The following is a 17247-nucleotide window of genomic DNA, read 5'->3' as shown; positions in this document are numbered from 1 at the left end:
TCAAAGCAGAAATTAACCCATTTGCAGCCTGGTTCAAAAAACGTCTTCTGTCTGAGTCGCTAATTCAACTACTGGCATCCACTGTACGGGGGGTGAATTTTTTTCTTACTCGGCCGTTCAGAGGATATTAAGATCGCAAGCTCCCCCAATAGGAGGCTGTACGCAAAGCCCTTGCCACTACCAATATGGCCGCTATGTGCTTCATTTTCCATTTCAGAAACAGACAGGTGATGTCGTCGAGACTGTGTCCATATTTTATACAGTCTATGGTAGACGCAGATTTTTTTACTGTGTTTTAGCCATAGAGTGTAAACATGGACGAAGCCTCCGGGCCACACCTGTCTGTTCCTAATACCAAGAAATGAAGCGACGGACGCAGCCAGCTGGCTGTGAGTTTTTCTTTGAGCGGCTACAGGGTGCCCGGCGGTCATGTGACATGAGCTGTGTAATTGTAAAATCAAACAATCCTAATAACTTCAAGACCGCAGAGATGTCGTGTAAATGAGGCCTGAGATCCTGTGATCGAAGACCATGAGTTCCTGCACTTAATGGGTATAGAGATAGGGTGGAAGCAAACCTTGGACACACTTCTAAATGAAGAGAAACCAATGATTTTTGAATGTCATTCAAATGAATTCAATTTTGGATTTTGCAGCTTCTGGATATCTCAGTTTTCAGAAATAATCTGCAGCTCCAGCTGAGTTTAAAATGCTGTGGGGAATCCATCCTCCCATGTAGGACAGGAAGTCTTCCTGCTGGGTTTGGGAAACCCGCATTGTGCTAAATTTTGTAGAACCCAATGCTCTCCTCATGTTTTCATTGATTTCAGTGCAGCATGAAATCATTAAACATGAAGCTCAGTGTTGTGCAGCTTTTACTTTCTGTGTAGCTTCAGAAGTCTTGCAGCTCCAGTTAGCATCCCAGGAGGTTGAGGAGTCTTTACCAGAAGCCTCTCACACTGTACGATTAGATTTCCTCATAGCTGTGTTGATAAGAGTGGAAACAAGAAAGACAACCAGGACTGTATCCTGACAGAGATGAGCTTACATTTCTAAGAATTTGAAAAACTGATTTCGTCCTGATGGAGTGGATGTGCTGCGTACATATACAGAACTCATCACCAAGCTGACCAGTTTTCTGTGTCTGAATGTGCTGCTGTAATGACTATTATTCGTGCACTTTATTCTCTCTTTAGAGCCCCCTAGAGGCCTGGAGGTTTTCCATTTTCAATTCTCAATTCTGAGCATTTTTTCCTGATGCATTGTTTTTCTTTTTCTGATTTTGTGTATCTTGCTTTGCATCATTTGGTGCTAATAAGATGATTTTTGCACGTTTTAACCCTTTAAGCCCTGGTCTCTTTTTGTTCTGCTAGAAAAAATGACACACCCAAATTGAAAAGAGTATATCTGTGCATCTACACTGTCTGTTTGAATCATTCTGGTGTCGCAATAAAAGGAACACTTGTGAAATTTGTTTAGAGGTGTCAGTATTAGTATTTAATTCACTGGCTCAGAGTAATAACTCAAGTTTTACTCAAAGGAACAGAAAGTTTGGTTGAAGTATGACTTCATGGTGTTTGTAGCCGTTTCTCCTGTTTAATCTGATGTGGAATATGACTTTATTTATACGTGATAAGTGCTTAGTTTTATGCCCCACAATTGGGGGACCATAGGGTTTAAAAGGTTAAAGATACGCTTTCACTTTTGTAGCTGTTTTTCCTGATGAATATTGTTTGAACTGCTGCCAATCACCTTTTTGTCAGTTAGAGCAATGAATGGGTTAAAAATCGTGATGTTTTATGTCCTGAAAAAGTTTTACAAAACTGTAAATTTGGACTCCCTTTGAATCACATCATTGTTTACCTCAGTTTAATTAGTAGTGAAATGTAACTGAGGATGAACTGTCCCGGGTGACTAGTATGAGGGACTTTTAGAGTAACTATAAGCATTTTTTGACTGGATGAACCAGGGTCTAAATTTATTTTTCCGTAATTGAACTCTGACTTGAAATGACCATGCCAGAGCTTTAGTACTTTCCAGATATCAAAGAACTTTTGGGGGTGGGGCCAGAAAGCTGAATGTTTCTGATTGGTGGAGCAACCACCATGTTAAAATTTCACCCTCTGCCCAAAATAACATGATGGACTTTGTTTAGTACCTCCTAAACAATGGTCTTCTTTGAGCCTGATGAATGTGTCTCTGTCAGCTCCTGGTGTTCCAGTTTAAAGAGTGACCCTGTAAACTGGAGACCTTCAGCTGAACATGTCAGTGGGTATCCAATTTAAAACACAGAAGAAGTCCTTGGAAATGCGTCCTAGTTTTGTTATTAAAATCTCCTGATCAGATAAGTATTCAATGTTAATCTAAAGCTGTTTGAGAAGGATGCATCTTGCTGAAAGTCACCAATCAATGGGCTAGATTTTAAAACCTTTAAACTGATACCTGCCATGTTCGTTATTTAGACGCAAGAGCATCCTCTGTTTTGCCAGTGCAGCTGTTTGAGGCTTTTGCTGTGACTTTGACCAGTGATGGCTTTTCAACTGGTGCTTTTCTCCTTGAAGTGTCAACAAATTCATCTGCAGTGAAAAAAAGCACCATCCAAACCAGCACAGGCTGAATATCCTCCATGCTAACAGGCTAATTGCAGTGCTATACGGGTTGTCTGTCTCCTTCTATGGAGTCATTTTTGCTGAATGGCACTCTTGTCTCGCTGCCCTCTATTGTTTCAGTGGTGTATTGCAACTACTTTTATTTTTGGCCTGTTTCAAGCCTTTAACACACATAGCCAGGCGTTTTCAAAAACAAATATTCTTCCCTCATTTTTTAACTACATTTGTCTGCACACAGCGGGCAAATCTGCCAATAGATGCGTTTCAAGACATGCCTCACCCATATTTGGCGATGTTTTTTAAGACGTAAAACCCATGCCAGCCAATCAGAATGAGCCTCAGTTATTAAGATTTTTCCAAAATCATCACTTTGGCCAGTTTTCAGAAAACATAGTTTTTAGTGGCGTAAAACTGCATTTTGGTGTGGACGACAGGCATAAAGGTATATAAAATATGCGATTTCCCCGATACCCAGCTATATATGGACTTGGTCTCAGATACTGGTCTTGGTGGAAACATGGATGGACAAACAATGAACCACAGGACCAGGAAACAGGTGAAACCCAGTTAGATCATCCATGAATCATTTTCACACTGTGAGGCAAAATAATGTCTTGAAATAAAGTAAACAACTAAAATATTTATTAAATGAAGAATTATTTTACAGCAAACTCTTATCACGACACAGTCTTCAAGTCAATGACACTTAACCCTTTGAGTACAGTTAGGTCGGCCCCTCTCATCAGGAGAAGTAACAATGAACGGACCGGGCAGGATTCCTCCACCTCAGCCTTCTATCAAAAAACATGAACAAGCACATCGGGATCTACGAGGTCCAAAACCGCTTCTTTAAAAAGTCAGACATTAGAGGAGGAACACAATGGCTTGCTGTTTTAGTAGGAACTGAAACAAGAACAACATCTTCATCGGTTTGTTACGTTTTTACATGTGTACATAGTTCTGTTTGTCTGCTTCTCGTGTGGACATTTTCAGTTCAGTTCATGAAGATGTGACCAAAAAAATAAAGAAGGTGAAGTGAAAAGTCTGTCTGCAGAGAAATCCTCAAAATCCACTTCCAGTGAGGGACAAAAAGGTCTGTACACACAAGTAAGTCAAATCCAAAATGTCATCCTAAAACAGTGAAAAGACGTTAAACTATGACAGATACTGAAAGGGTTAAGGCAAGAATAGAAAAATAAAGAAATAGTAGAAACAATAGAAATGTTGCTCCTCTGTCAAACTTGACTTTGCGACGCTCGGATTCTAAGAAGCCGTGGTGAGAATTATTCACATAATCTTACTCTCTTTACAGAACCCTCCACTTTACATGATATTTACAGCAAACTCGATCCTTCCTACCAAAAAAAAAGAAGTCCACTAAAACACATTATTCATGAACACAATGAGAATTAAAAAACTGTATAATTGTTTCATATCATCAGTATGTAAAAACATTTACACACATACTTGCAAATAGTGTTTTACAGGAGTCGTATTTCATATCAAATCGATCAACAGAGCAATCCGAAAACTCGGTTTTCAGTCGTTTGTACAAATGTTTGCTTCTCAGCCGCCGTGTTAAACTTTGAACGGGCACAGACACCATTTACATCACGTTGTTTTTCTTTTGTGTCAACTTTTTGTGCACGGTTGAAAAGTTCAGTTCGGAGTGAGGATGGAGAGAGAAGAGAGGACACGGTGGAACGCTCAGGGGAGACGCAAACAGATGTGTTGGAAAACAAAGACGACACAAGGACGGCGGTGGCGGCGGCTGAAGGGGTCAAAGTGGCGCTTGCTGCACGCCCCGCCACTTCCCTCAGCGTCACCTTTCCCAGGAGTTTGTGAAATGACCACCAAACAATGTGACCTGTGCGTGGAATGGTTGAGAAATGCATCTCCTGCTGTTTATGTGAGGGAGCACAAACGGAACCAGAAACAGGAAGTTTGACATTAAGTAGAGGAGGGTCAGCGAGGGGACGCTTCGCTTTAACTCCAAAAACAAAGTCACTCCTGAGGCTGCTGCAAAAAGATGTTACATCAGAGCCGTTTCAGAGTGAAACAGAAAAATTAAAAGTTATTCATTTAAATAAATTAAAAAAAATATAATTTCGATATAATCATTTTTTTTTATAACTGGTATAATTATTATATTAAATAACTAATTTAAAAAAATCAAAACATTTTCTATCTTTTAACTTGTGCATTGGTGCATGGGGTTAAGATGAGCTGCATGACAAAGTGTTTTTGTCTCATTTTAGGTAAAAAGTTGTCATACTATACTCAATATGAGCCACATTCAACTCATCAGTCCAGAAAAAAATGTCTTGTTTCATGTTATTTGAAGACAAAAATTAGGTCTGAATCACTTTGTGTTGAAAAAAAATTTGCCAATGGAACAAGAAAAAAAATTGCTTGAAAATTTACTTGAAACTTGAAGGTCTTGAGGTCTTAATGCAAGTAACTTTTCTCTAGTTACAAGCAATTAAGACCTCATTTTGATTTTAAATAACTTGAAATAAGACATTTTTATAACTGTTCAGGTGGACGTGGCTCAAATTGAGTCTAAAAAAACATTTCCTTCTGAAAATAAGACAAAAACACTCGATAAGACTTCAGTTTTTTTTCCATTGTATGAGCCCCTTGAAATTCACCAGTCCAGGAAAGTGTCTTGTTTCAAGTTATTTAAGGACTAAAATGAGAGAATAGTTACTTGTATTCAGATGTTATCCTGGTTTCAAGCAAATTTTCTAGCAATTTTTTTCTTTTTCTATTGGCAGATTTTTTTTTACTTGTTATACGCAGTTCAGACTTCATTTTTGTCTTTAAAGATGCTATGAGGAGGATCTGTTTTGGTTGCACTCTCTCATTATCTTGTGGCCTGGGGTCTCCACACACTGTCATAAATTACTTTTAGTGAGGCGTGTGTTTGTTTTGGAATTAAATGAAGATTGAATCGAAACAAAAATTTCTTTGTTCAAGACAACTTTTTACTGGATACAACGCACCAAGGTAAGGTATCAGTACAGTTACCTAGCAATACAGTCTGAAACAGGACATCAAGCAAACATAGTAGTGCTATCGGCAGACAAATGCTCCGACGTATCTGGTATCTGTAGGCTTACGTGACAACATGTAAACACTGCAGTTTGTAAGTAGTTTAGTAGCTGTCTTTATTTAGTGCAGCTGGCAGCCTGGTGCTCTAAGACGTGTCCGTAATGTGTAACGTTAGTAAATCCTGGTTATGTCCTGCCAGTGATCTACCAATCAGAGCTAACGTAACCTCACTCTTCATTTTATTGATACACTCTCAAGTTTGAACAGACCACTGCAGAATAACTGCTGAATGTGGGTTGGAATCCACATTAACACAAACAGTTTAGCCATGTGTTAGCCTTTAGCTCCAGCTCTATCTCTTCTGTTTCTTTCTTCCGCTCTTCTGTCCTTGTTCTGTCTGACAGTTAGGCTCCAGTGTCCACCATCACTACAAAATTAATCACAGAAACCGTTTTCAGCAGGGAAAAAAAACAGATCTCTGTGTTTCATCTCCTCTCACTATCAAACTTGGTTAGCTGGCGTGGTTTCATCATGAAACTAAGCAAAGAAGTTGCATTTTCAAATAACCTGTAACCAGCAACATTGGCGCTGATAATCTCATTTTAAAGTGTGGATTACGATCAGGCATATATCTAGAAGAGAGACTTTTTCAAGATCACTTTCAAACTCCTCACAGCCCCTTTAAATTACTTGAAACAAGATATTTTTCTGGACTACTCATGTGAATGTCTAAAAAGACATTCATTACTGAAAATAAGACAAAAACAGTTGATAAGATTTCATTTTTTTTTGCAGTGTGACTGTGGCACCATTAAAAAGGGAAATCGACAACCTTTACAACTGTATGAAATTTATTGCCAAGAAGCATTAATATAACATGTTTCTTTACTTTTTGAACTAAGTTTTCAATAAAACAATCAGAGTTTTGAGTTTGAGTGAGAACTTCTCAGTTTCAGGCTGTGATAAACTGACAGATGGCTCAACAACGACACTCGAGGGAAACTTTGGCGCTCTCCAGGCGAGCGCTGGGATAATTGAGAGAGGTGTGAGGAGAGGACAAGGAGGAGTTGGTGACTGTCGGTGCTCTAAATGTGACCGCAGTGAGCAGAACGAAGCTCCGGACTCTCCTGCTTTAATAAGCCCGGCCATCTGTAAACAGTTTTGACACTCAGCGACCTCCTGGCATACTCAAATCCAGGCCTGGACAACATGGCCTTAATTATCCACGATTCTTCCTTCTCTCTTAATTCTGTCTCGCCACATCTCTGTGGTTAAGAGCAGAGGAGCTCACAAGAGTTCAACCACCACACGCTCGATGGCTCCTGCAGCGGGTGCAGCATGAAAATACATGCTCTTACTATAAAAAGAAGATGCTGTTAAACACAGATCTCCATCGCTGAGTCAAATCAGGGAGCAGAAGAACACAGAAGCTGGATTTTCTGAGGGGATGTGACCCAGTAGTTAAGACTAACCTCCTTTTTGTCCTTTTAAAGATTTTGAAGTTCTTGGAAACGTCCTGACCTTTCATACAGGTGTACAAACACCTAGGTATCGTATGTTTTCAAGTAAACACTGCAAAAAACGGAAATGTTATCAAGTGTTGTCCAGAAAAATGTCTTGATTCTTGTTTTTTTTTTTACTTGTTACAAACAATTCAGACCTCATATTTGTCTTCAAATAACTTGAAATAAGACATTTTTCTGGACTGATGAGTTAAATGTGTCTCATATTGAGTATAATAAGAACATTTTTTAACCTAAAATAAGACAAAAACACTTGATAAGATTTAGTTTTTTGCAGTGAACATCATGTCCCTAATGAGGAAAACTAGGTTAAAACTTAAACATCAATGCAACTTTCTGGAGGTGAGATTCAACAACTTCCAAAACCACAAGCCAATCCCTGCCCATCTGTTTTAGCTCCTTAACTAAAGGTCCCAAAGTTGTTATCTCCATCTCTGAAACTGCTCTGTTTCACAGGCGTGTAGTGGAGGGGATAACACACAGCGTTCGATGGTGCCACGAGCGTTTTGTTGGAAGCACTCTGACAGATTGGGACTGCACCTCCTCTCTCAGCTGACTGACTTCAGCCTCACAGAGACTCAAACTAATGATGCATTCAGGCGTTGTTTATCAAAAATCAAAGCTTCTGCAAAAGCCTGTTAAAGCGGAGATAGCTGCACGATGAAAGCAAAGAGTTGGAAATGATTGGCTTGGTGTTAGTGAAGGCTAATAGAGCGTCTGTGAGAGGACTTTTATATCTATATAGATCATTTTTAAAGACACGGTGGAGCTTCTAAATGGGTTTGAACTGATGCCTCCTCTGGACCTTTATGGGAAAATCAGATTATCAGCAACAAAACTGGGTACTTCTTTTTACTTCAACATGTCCGGACTGTGAATTTTTCATGATAAGCACTCATTCAGGAGTCTCTCAGTAAAATTTGGTAGTGAGGAAAAAAGTGAACTAGTGGGAGGAGTTTGTCTTTTCTTTTTCCTCTTTGACGTGTTTTGGTTTAGTAGTTTTTCAGATGGACTGACTCTAAAACCAGAATATTCCTAGCTAGCAAAAGAGCTTCAAACTGAGTTTATTGTTTACGCCAGCATGTGAATGACTCGCTGCTCCTTGAGGACAATAGATTGAAATTATGTGCATATTCATGTTACTGGGTCATTTATTAGGGCATCACACAGTAAAAACTGGAATTCAAGAAAAGATTTTACGTCTTATTTTAAGTAAAGTTGTTGTATTAGACGTAATATGAGCCCAATTCACCTGACAAGTCCAGAAAGTTGATATATATATAAAAAATCTGCCAATGAGGTTATATATATATATATATATATATTTTACCCTATTTATATATTAATTTCGCTCAGCTCTCAGCACCATGGGGTGTGCTCAACTTAAGTGCTGGTGGCAGACAGGTCAGCAATAACAAATGATGCTTAGCACAGCTACACATATTCACAAATACTGCACATTGCTGAACGTTGGATGTCTTCACACCCAAGAAATATCATACAACCTATCATAATATGAGTCAAATTCAGCTGACAAGTCAAAAAAATGTCTAATCGCAAGCTATTACAAGACAAAAATGATTTGTATGTGTTAAAAAAAAAGCTAGATTTAAAGAATTACGTCTAAATAGAATAACTTTTTTTTTCCCTATTGCAAGATTTGATTTGATTTCTTCTTAATTAAAGCATTATATTTGTCTTTTAAAAATCCAAATAAGACAATTTCCTGGACTAGTCAGGTGAATGTTGCTCATATCAAGTCTAATGAGACACTCTTACTAAAAATAAGAAGTAGACTTTTTCTTAAATTTCAGTTTTTGCCATGCAGAGAATGCCTGACACGTTTGGTTTTGATGCGTAACTCTAATGCTTTCACTTTAAAATCTATTTTACAATATTATAACTTTCTGTTTTTGCTTTTTAATTTTTTGGTTAAACTGAAATGTTTTCTATTTATTGATCGTTAAAAAGGATTCTTTAAATATGTTTTGTGACTTTTTAAGAATTATTTTTATATCTTGCGCAAATCATTTACAAATGTATTGTTGCTGAAATATGCTGTATAAATAAACTTGCCTTGCCTTACAGTGAAACAAGGATATTTGTTTACTTATTGTAAACCGACAGTTTATGGAGTTTAGTCTCCGTTAAATTACAAATTAGCAACAAAACATCACATGACTCTGTCACTTTTCCACCTGACCACAACTGAAGTGTTGAAAGATCCAATCCTTTGCTTCAGCAGTAATTACATCCCTGCAACAAAGAGAGAGTGATAGTTCTTATGGGGGAAACAGTCTCAATCCTGGAAAAAGACTAATTTTTGTGACCTTTAAGTTCATAACCAGGAGATTTGCCACCAAAAATTGAGAAAATCTCACTTAACTTTACTTTAAATCATGATGTAGAAAAGCTCCAGTAGACGACTTAAAGCAGCACTGTATCTGATGCATCTCACTGACATACAGTGTATGGATGCTGTTTGAAAATTGTGTACTTTTGTTGATCAGATGAAAAAATAAACAAGCGAGTAAAAGCAGAGTCGAGGTGTGTTAATCAACCATTTCCCGTTTCTTCCCCACAATGCTTTTTGCTTCTCCTGCCGACTGTTTGAGCCAGAGAAGAATGTAGAACAAGGCTCTTAAGAAACAAAGAATATTAATGATTAAACATCCGATTGTCAACACCTCTCATGAAAAGACTTTGATCAAAGACTGAGCAGATCATCGCTCAGGTTCAGGTGAGATTTCTGAGCTCAGTAGAAAGTAAAAAGTTATTTGAAAAAGTCGTTCCCATGAGAGGAGTCGTTTGTGATTAGAAATCTGAATCAATGGAATCAAAGATATTTCTTTGTTTCATTCCTGTTTGTTATTTTTAAACCCTCTTGTTTCTTTAACTGAAACCTCGACTTGTGCGTCTGTCTTTGTTTTATGAATCCTTCTCTTAATGACAAACCAACACTTGTCTCTGGTTCAGGGTTCAGCAGATTTCCCAAAGACAGACAGTGAAATGGAAACAAGACAAGGACACAAACACGACACAGTGACTGTAGTGACCATGGCCTCAGTCTCCACCTGAGCCACACACACACACACACTCTCTCACACACATTCGTTCACTCTTTGTGGAAAGGTTGACGGCATAAAAGCACAGCCTCAACGCCTCAGTCCGTCCAGTGTGTGTTCATATTTTTCCAGTGCACACGCCGGCATGCACATGTGTGTGCGTGAGTCTCTTTTAGTAATCCAAGGGAGGGGGAGGGCGGGGGTCATCAGACGGGGGTAGGTGGGGCATGGCAGTCCCGCAGTGAGAGGAAGGAGGGGGGAGCTTTAGTTGTTCTGAAGGCAGTCGAGATCCACCGAGCAGCAGACGTTCCCGTTCTGCAGAACAGACAGAACAGACAGAGAGGAGATGAAGAGACTTTAACATTACGCTGTGTGTTGATTCAAAGCCGGGCAGCAGTAATCACTCTGAACGCAAACACTATGTACACTCACCAGCCACTTTATTAGGCACACCTGTCCAAATGCTTGTTAACATAAATTTCTAATCAGGCAATCACATAGCAGCAACTCAATGCATTTAGGCATGTAGACATGGTCGATGAAGAAAGGTGATCTAAGGGACTCTGAATGTGGCATGGTTGTTGGTCTGAGTATTTCAGAAACTGCAGATCTACTGGGATTTTAACCCACAACCATCTCTAGGGTTTACAGAGAATGGTCCCAAAAAGAGAAAATATCCAGTGAGCAGCAGTTCTGTGGGACAAAATGCCTTGTTGATGCCAGAGGTCAGAGGAGAATGGACAGACTGGTTGGAGCTGATAGAAAGGCAACAGTAACTCAAATAACCACTGGTTACAACCGAGGTCTGCAGAAGAGCATCTCTGAACACACAACACGTCCAACCTTGAGGCAGATGGGCTACAGCAGCAGAAGACCACACCGGGTGACCCTCCTGTCAGCTAAGAACAGGAAACTGAGGCTACAATTCACACAGCAACACCAAAACTGGACAATAGAAGATTGGAAAAACGTTGCCTGGTCTGATGAGTCTGGATTTCTGCTCCACATTCAGATGGTAGGGTCAGAATTTGGCCTCAACAACATGAAAGCATGGATCCATCCTGCCTTGTATCAACGGTTCAGGCTGCTGCTGCTGGTGTAATGGTGTGGGGGATATTTTCTTGGCTCACTTTGGGCCCCTTAGTACCAACTGAGCATGGTGTAAAGTCCACAGCCTACCTGAGTATTGTTGCTGACCATGTCCATCCCTTTATGAGCACAGTGTACCCATCTTCTGATGGATACTTCCAGCAGGATAACGCTCCATGTCATAAAGCTGGAATCATCTCAGACTGATTTCTTCAACATGACAATGAGTTCCCTGTACTCAACTGTCCTCCACAGTCCCCAGATCTCAGTCCAATAGAGCACCCTTGGGATGTGGTGGAACAGGAGATTCTCATCATGGATGTTCAGACGACAAATCTGCAGCAACTGTGTGAAGCTATCATGTCAATATGGAGCAAACTCTCTGAGGAATGTTTCCAGGACCTTGTTGAATCTATGCCACCAAGGATTAAGGCAGTTCTGAGGACAAAAGGGAGTCCAACCCAGTACTAGCGAGGTCTACCTGATAAAGTGGCCTTTGAGTGTTGTATCATACAGATAGTCATTGAGTTCAGGATTATCTGCTCTGCTTTGGAGACATCAGTCTGTGAGATTTATGCTGCTACTCCAGCTCACATGAAGGGGACATCATTTAAGACGTGTGACACCAAGCAGGGACAATTTTCAGCAAGTGAGCAGCAATAATTCTTTCCTCTGACAAGGTCCTGGTCCTAGAAATCAATACACTTCAGTGTCACAATGTCACACCTCACAGAGGTACTACTTCCTGCTTCCTTTTTAAAGCGTCTCTAGCTCAGTCTGCAGAGCAATAGTCTGGTTTCTCTTTAGAAGAAAGCGCTCAGTTGTTGGAACATGAAATCCGTTAAGATGAAAACACAACAAAGGATATCTTTGACTTTTTTGTGTGTGTATGTGTGTGTGAATGTGGAAAAAAGAGTGTAAAGTACTTAGAGAGGTAGGCAAACAAGTCCCTCTCTCAAACGCGATGACCACAGTGCGTATAGCCATTTCCCCACACACTAAGACGTCCTCTGCCCAGATGTCCATTGAAATGCATTGCAGAGAGTCAGTTTTCATTTGGTTTCATGAAGTTTTTCTGAGATTAAAAGTTATTTTAACTCTTCTCCTAAGACACATCTCAACAGAGAAAATTATCTTTGGATAACGTTGTGCTGTGGACCTAAACATCAACACTGTGTGAATAAAATGAAGGAGCCTAAGTTAACCACTACTGCAGTCTGATGGACTCTTCAGGATTTTCTCTACTATTAGCTAAAATTAGCCTAGCTGTTCATCATCTCTCTTTGTTGGGAGTTCATTAGCCGTTTTTGTTCTAGCTTTTGTTCTTTGGTGATCATACATCGTTGTTGGCTGTTGTCCAAAGGGCACTAGTTAAGCTAACGTTAGCCTCTGGAGCTTAGCTTCATTAACTTATCTGTTATAGCCGAGATAACAAAGGTTTTCAAACGTTGTACTGAATGACTCAGGTAAATACTGTAACTCCAAACTGAGACACACTCCTGGTAAAGATGGTAAAAAGGAAGTTTTATTTTTGTCCTGACCAATGCTGATTCTCTATCTTGATGTCTGAGATGCTGATGCTAACCAGATGCTGTTAAGTTTGGTAGTCTGGGACCTGTGGATTTAGTCTGTAGCTGAAGCTTTTTATCAACCTACTCAACAATAAAGCAATTCCTATATCCCTCCAAGGTGGAGTTTAGAGACTTTTGGTGACTTCTAGATGATCTGTGATCTTTCTGTCTCCAAAATTATCAATAGCATCCTGTGAAATGTCTCCTACTGTGACACCTGCCATAGCACCTGTCACTGAATGTTCACTGTTTGTCCAAGTAAGCACCAAACTAAACCTCTGTTTGGAGCTAAAGAAGTGGATGAAAACATTAAGTTTCTGTGACAGTAAAAATTTAAAATCCAGAAATTGAATGTTCATCAGCTTGAAATCAGACAAAATAAGTGTTCACTATTTTGAGATTTAACTTAATCCAGTTCAGTTAATTATAAAAGTTTGAGTAGATATTTGATGTGTTATTGTTTCTACGTAGCTTACCTTGCACTTGCAGGTGGTGCAGGGAGAGTTGGGCATATGCCATGTGTCCCCGCTGAGGCGAAGCACACCTGTAGGGTCCTGGCACGTCTGTCGAATGTCATACGACAGGTTGTCAGCCAGGCAGGGGTCTGTGACGCAGCGTGGGCAGCACTCACCCTCCGCCACCGCCGTGTACTCGCACATCAGCACGGGGCAAACCAGAGGCCAGCAGTCCACCTCGCCCTCCTGCAGAGACGCACGGAGAGACGGGACTCAGAGGAAGCTGGTGTAACCGGTGAGCCCAGTTACAAGCTCACATGCTGATTTATTCCTGCATGTCTTATTAGAGAGGTGGTAATTAACACACACATACACACTCACACACATTCAGACACAGCTGAGCAGCAGATCAGGGCCAGGTACAACACAAAGCCCAGCTGTCAGCTTCATGTTTGTGAAGAGACTCTTTGTTTCTCTCCTCATTCGTTTCCGTCCAGAAAACCTGTTACTCCTCACTCCTGTTGGCAGAATTCATGCAGCCTGGGTATGAATGTGTTATTGTGAGTGTGTTTCTGTGAACAGACCATGCAGCGGCACTGCTGGCAGCCGTACAGCCAGGAGGCTCCACTCCGGTACAGCGTGCGTCCGCTCTGGTCCAGACACTGGCTGCTGGGCCGGTTGTCGCAGCCAGGGCAGCAGAACAGATCCTCATCGGGGTCGACGCAGTCACAGGGTCTCCTCCTGCAGTACGTCTGAGCATCCTGCAAAGGGAGGACACAGCAGCCAGAGGGCGAAGAGTTAGAGCAACGTGGAGAAATAATTAAAGTGTCAAGGTCTTCTTCTAAAAAATGCAACAGGTGTGATCTCTCCTCCTCTTTTTTCCTTGTAAACAATTTCACTGGGAGATATATGGGATAGAAAAAAACAAGTTAAGTTTTTACTTTCCTTTCTCACTTTATGTAGCTTCTGTGTGGGGGAGTAACTCTATATCACATCTAAAGAGATTTATGAAGGGATGGTTTCTGTAACCCCCACACCACACACACAACTTCTCTTTTCACACACAGCTGCACTCTGCACTCCTCTGCAGCAAAATACCCAAATAAAAACTCTTATTTTGAAATACTTCCTGTGATTTAATGTCATCACAACAGGAGTCAACATGCAGACAAGACTTCAAGCAATCAAAATCTGCAGACCAACGCTGGCAGCTACCATTGCCATCTTGTCAGGAGACCATGATATGAAAAATGGGAGAATATTGTACAGCTAAACATATACCGAGACAGCTTGTCCAGATTTCATCTATATGTTGGAAGCAGTGCATCCTATGTATGGTTAGTTAGCTATTTAATGTTTCTACACATTTAGATTTCTCTACAACAATTTTATCAAACAGTTTGCTCTCAAAAAGCTCAAACAAAAAAGTTGGACTCAAACTAAGGAGGCCATAACTGGAAAAATACTAAGATTTACAGAAACAAAAATCATGCAAGGGTTAGCAAAAGTGCTAGAAACACAGTTCAAAAAGTATCTACTGTTGGAGGCAGGGACGAAACAAAATGTTTGGTCAAGAGGTCTAATGAGTTCACCACGGGCGCCATATTTGAAAGTGTTAGGACCAAACAGCACCGTGTCCATGCTGCCAGCTCTACCAGTCAATCAGGCAGCACCACCTGGAGACCATAGACTGTTAAAAAAATGGACGTCATCTTGCTTTGCTCAAAGTGAGGCCGCCGGGAAAACTACTCCCCCTGGTGACTGGCTGCAGTATAAGTCAAAAATCCATCTCTCCAGTCATTCCAGATGGGCTGTGGTCAACTTTAAAAAATGAACAAACTTCATAGAAATGTTTGTTTGTTGTGGTGATTTGAAGATATTGTTTGGCTGCCTTGTGTTTAAGTCCTCTTTTTTTGGAAAAGTTTCATTTTCAGTAGCTATAAGAGATTAAAAACAAGGTTTTACGTCACGTTTAATGATGATTGACAGATGTCATTCTTGTGTATTTTTTCCGGGATTGTAAAATATGTCAGGAGGTAGAGTCAAGAAGTGATAAGACTCTTGAAAAAAAAAGTTCTTTATTTTTTTTAATGGTGGCACCTGTGACGGGGGAATTTTGGCTTCAAAACTGTACAATGGCAAATGGCAGAGCCACACTGTCCATTCTATATACAGCCTATGCTGCTCACTGACTCACAAACACACGTGACAAATAGAAGACTCACTTCCACATGATCCACAGAACATAGCACTGACTCAAACACAATTCAAAACATCGCCAGACCATTGATGGCGGTAATATATCAAAAGAGAACATTCAGCAAAAAGTGACACCACAGGCTAGCATTGTTATGTGCAGCACCACAGTTAGCCAGTTAGCATGGAGGAAATTCACCCTGTGCTGGTTTTCATGGTGCTTTAGTTCACTTCAGGTGGGTTTGTTTGGACTTGGAAGGAGACAAGGGCAAGTGGCAAAACAGCCACCAGTCCTGGCTGTTCCAAAAAAGCCCAACAAACCTGAGAAATCTCTCCAGCAGTGGAGAGGAGAATGCCAAAGTTGAAGAGCCATCACTGCTTTCTTTTTGGCTGTAAACAGCCACATAGGTCCATGCACAAGCTTCCCATCTCGGAAGAAGACAAGACTAAGTGTCTAGAGTTCATTTATCAAGGAAAAAACTGTGCATGTGTGTGCTAGTCACTTCACGGTCGGCTGCTTTTCCAACTTTGGACAGTCCAACAGAGGGCTAGCGAATAGACTGGACCTGAATCCAGGTGCTTTACCAACCATCCGCCAACAAACCTGGGACCCTTGAAATGTGAGTATTTTAAATGCTGTGTGCTGTGGAGCAGATGTAAGAGCTTTTCCTCAGTGTCCCCCCTGTCTCTGTGTTAGCTTCAGAATGTTAACTTTAGCTGCGGTTAGCCTGTTGTTTTAGCCTGTAATGTTTACGGTCAACAAACTTCGCTGTTTTCTAAACATTGTGAACTCAGAGCTCATGGCGCCGCTCTCAGTGACGTGTAAGGGCGGGGCGGTATCAGTGGTGCCTCATTTACATATGAAGGCCACGCCCCCTAAATCAAAGCATTCTGAACAGAGGGGCTATGAGAGCCTGGAAACAATGCTGCTGTGCTTGATTTATTGGCTTTTTGGACCAAAACATGTTACTACCATTTCATGAAGACATCAATGATCCATATTAAACTACAGAAAAGGAGCAGAATATGGGAGCTTTAAAAATAAGACCCTTGATTGGAGGCTTTGAAGCAGGATGCATCCTTCAGAAACAGCTTTAGATCATCATTAAATACTTCAGTGATGAGCAGATTAATTTCATGTTCAAACAGCTGTTGTAAACTGGATATCCACTGACATGTTCAGCTGAAGGTCCCCAGTTTACAGGGTCACTCTATAAACTTGAACACCAGGAGCTGACAGAGACACATTCACAGCTTGTAGACCTCACTTATGAAGTTCCTGGACATCTGGAACATACTTCCAAAGACCAAAGTTAGAGCCACATTCCTTCAGTCAAAAAGGTTCCTGTGATTTTTTCCGTTATCTCACAGAACAGCATGGACTGAACCAAACCACAGCTTCCTTTTATTTATTAATGTTGTTGTTTCGTGAACCACCTACACAATGCTCTCTTTCAATTTGTTCATCCCAAAGCTGATGCTGACAAACATTTCACCTTCACATGCTGCTTTATCCTGCGCTGCTGAGAAAAACTCCACAGATTCTTGATCAACGAAAAGGTGAGTCACCCCTCGTTCAGCAGCTGCTAAAACAAAAGCTTTTATCTGTTTGGTTAAAGTGAAGAGGGGCTGAAGGGTTCTCTGACGCAGGAGCACAAACCCTCACCAAGAAACTGAATGTCTGAG

At 40.6% G+C, this 17247-nt stretch overlaps 1 protein-coding gene across 1 annotated transcript in view; it reads right to left on the bottom strand.

Moving 5' to 3' along the window:
• Positions 1 to 3228: 3228 nt before the first annotated feature.
• The window catches only part of LOC141787630 (protein kinase C-binding protein NELL1-like), a 418608-nt gene continuing 404589 nt past the window's right edge, over positions 3229 to 17247 (bottom strand). Inside the window, exons 18-20 of the mRNA XM_074666181.1 lie at positions 13950 to 14126; positions 13387 to 13611; positions 3229 to 10565 (exon numbers count right to left, since the gene is read on the bottom strand). Of these exons, the coding sequence (XP_074522282.1) occupies positions 10515 to 10565; positions 13387 to 13611; positions 13950 to 14126 (453 nt within the window). The 3' untranslated portion in view covers positions 3229 to 10514. The remainder of the gene's footprint in view (positions 10566 to 13386; positions 13612 to 13949; positions 14127 to 17247) is intronic.

This window comes from Halichoeres trimaculatus, unplaced genomic scaffold, assembly GCF_033239565.1.
Source record: "Halichoeres trimaculatus isolate MK-OKI-2021-1 unplaced genomic scaffold, fHalTri1.1 fHalTri1_scaffold_3, whole genome shotgun sequence".
Taxonomy (NCBI): domain Eukaryota; kingdom Metazoa; phylum Chordata; class Actinopteri; order Labriformes; family Labridae; genus Halichoeres; species Halichoeres trimaculatus.
The sequence above is the reverse complement of the archived record's forward strand: the minus strand, read 5'-3'. Positions and strand labels throughout refer to the sequence as shown.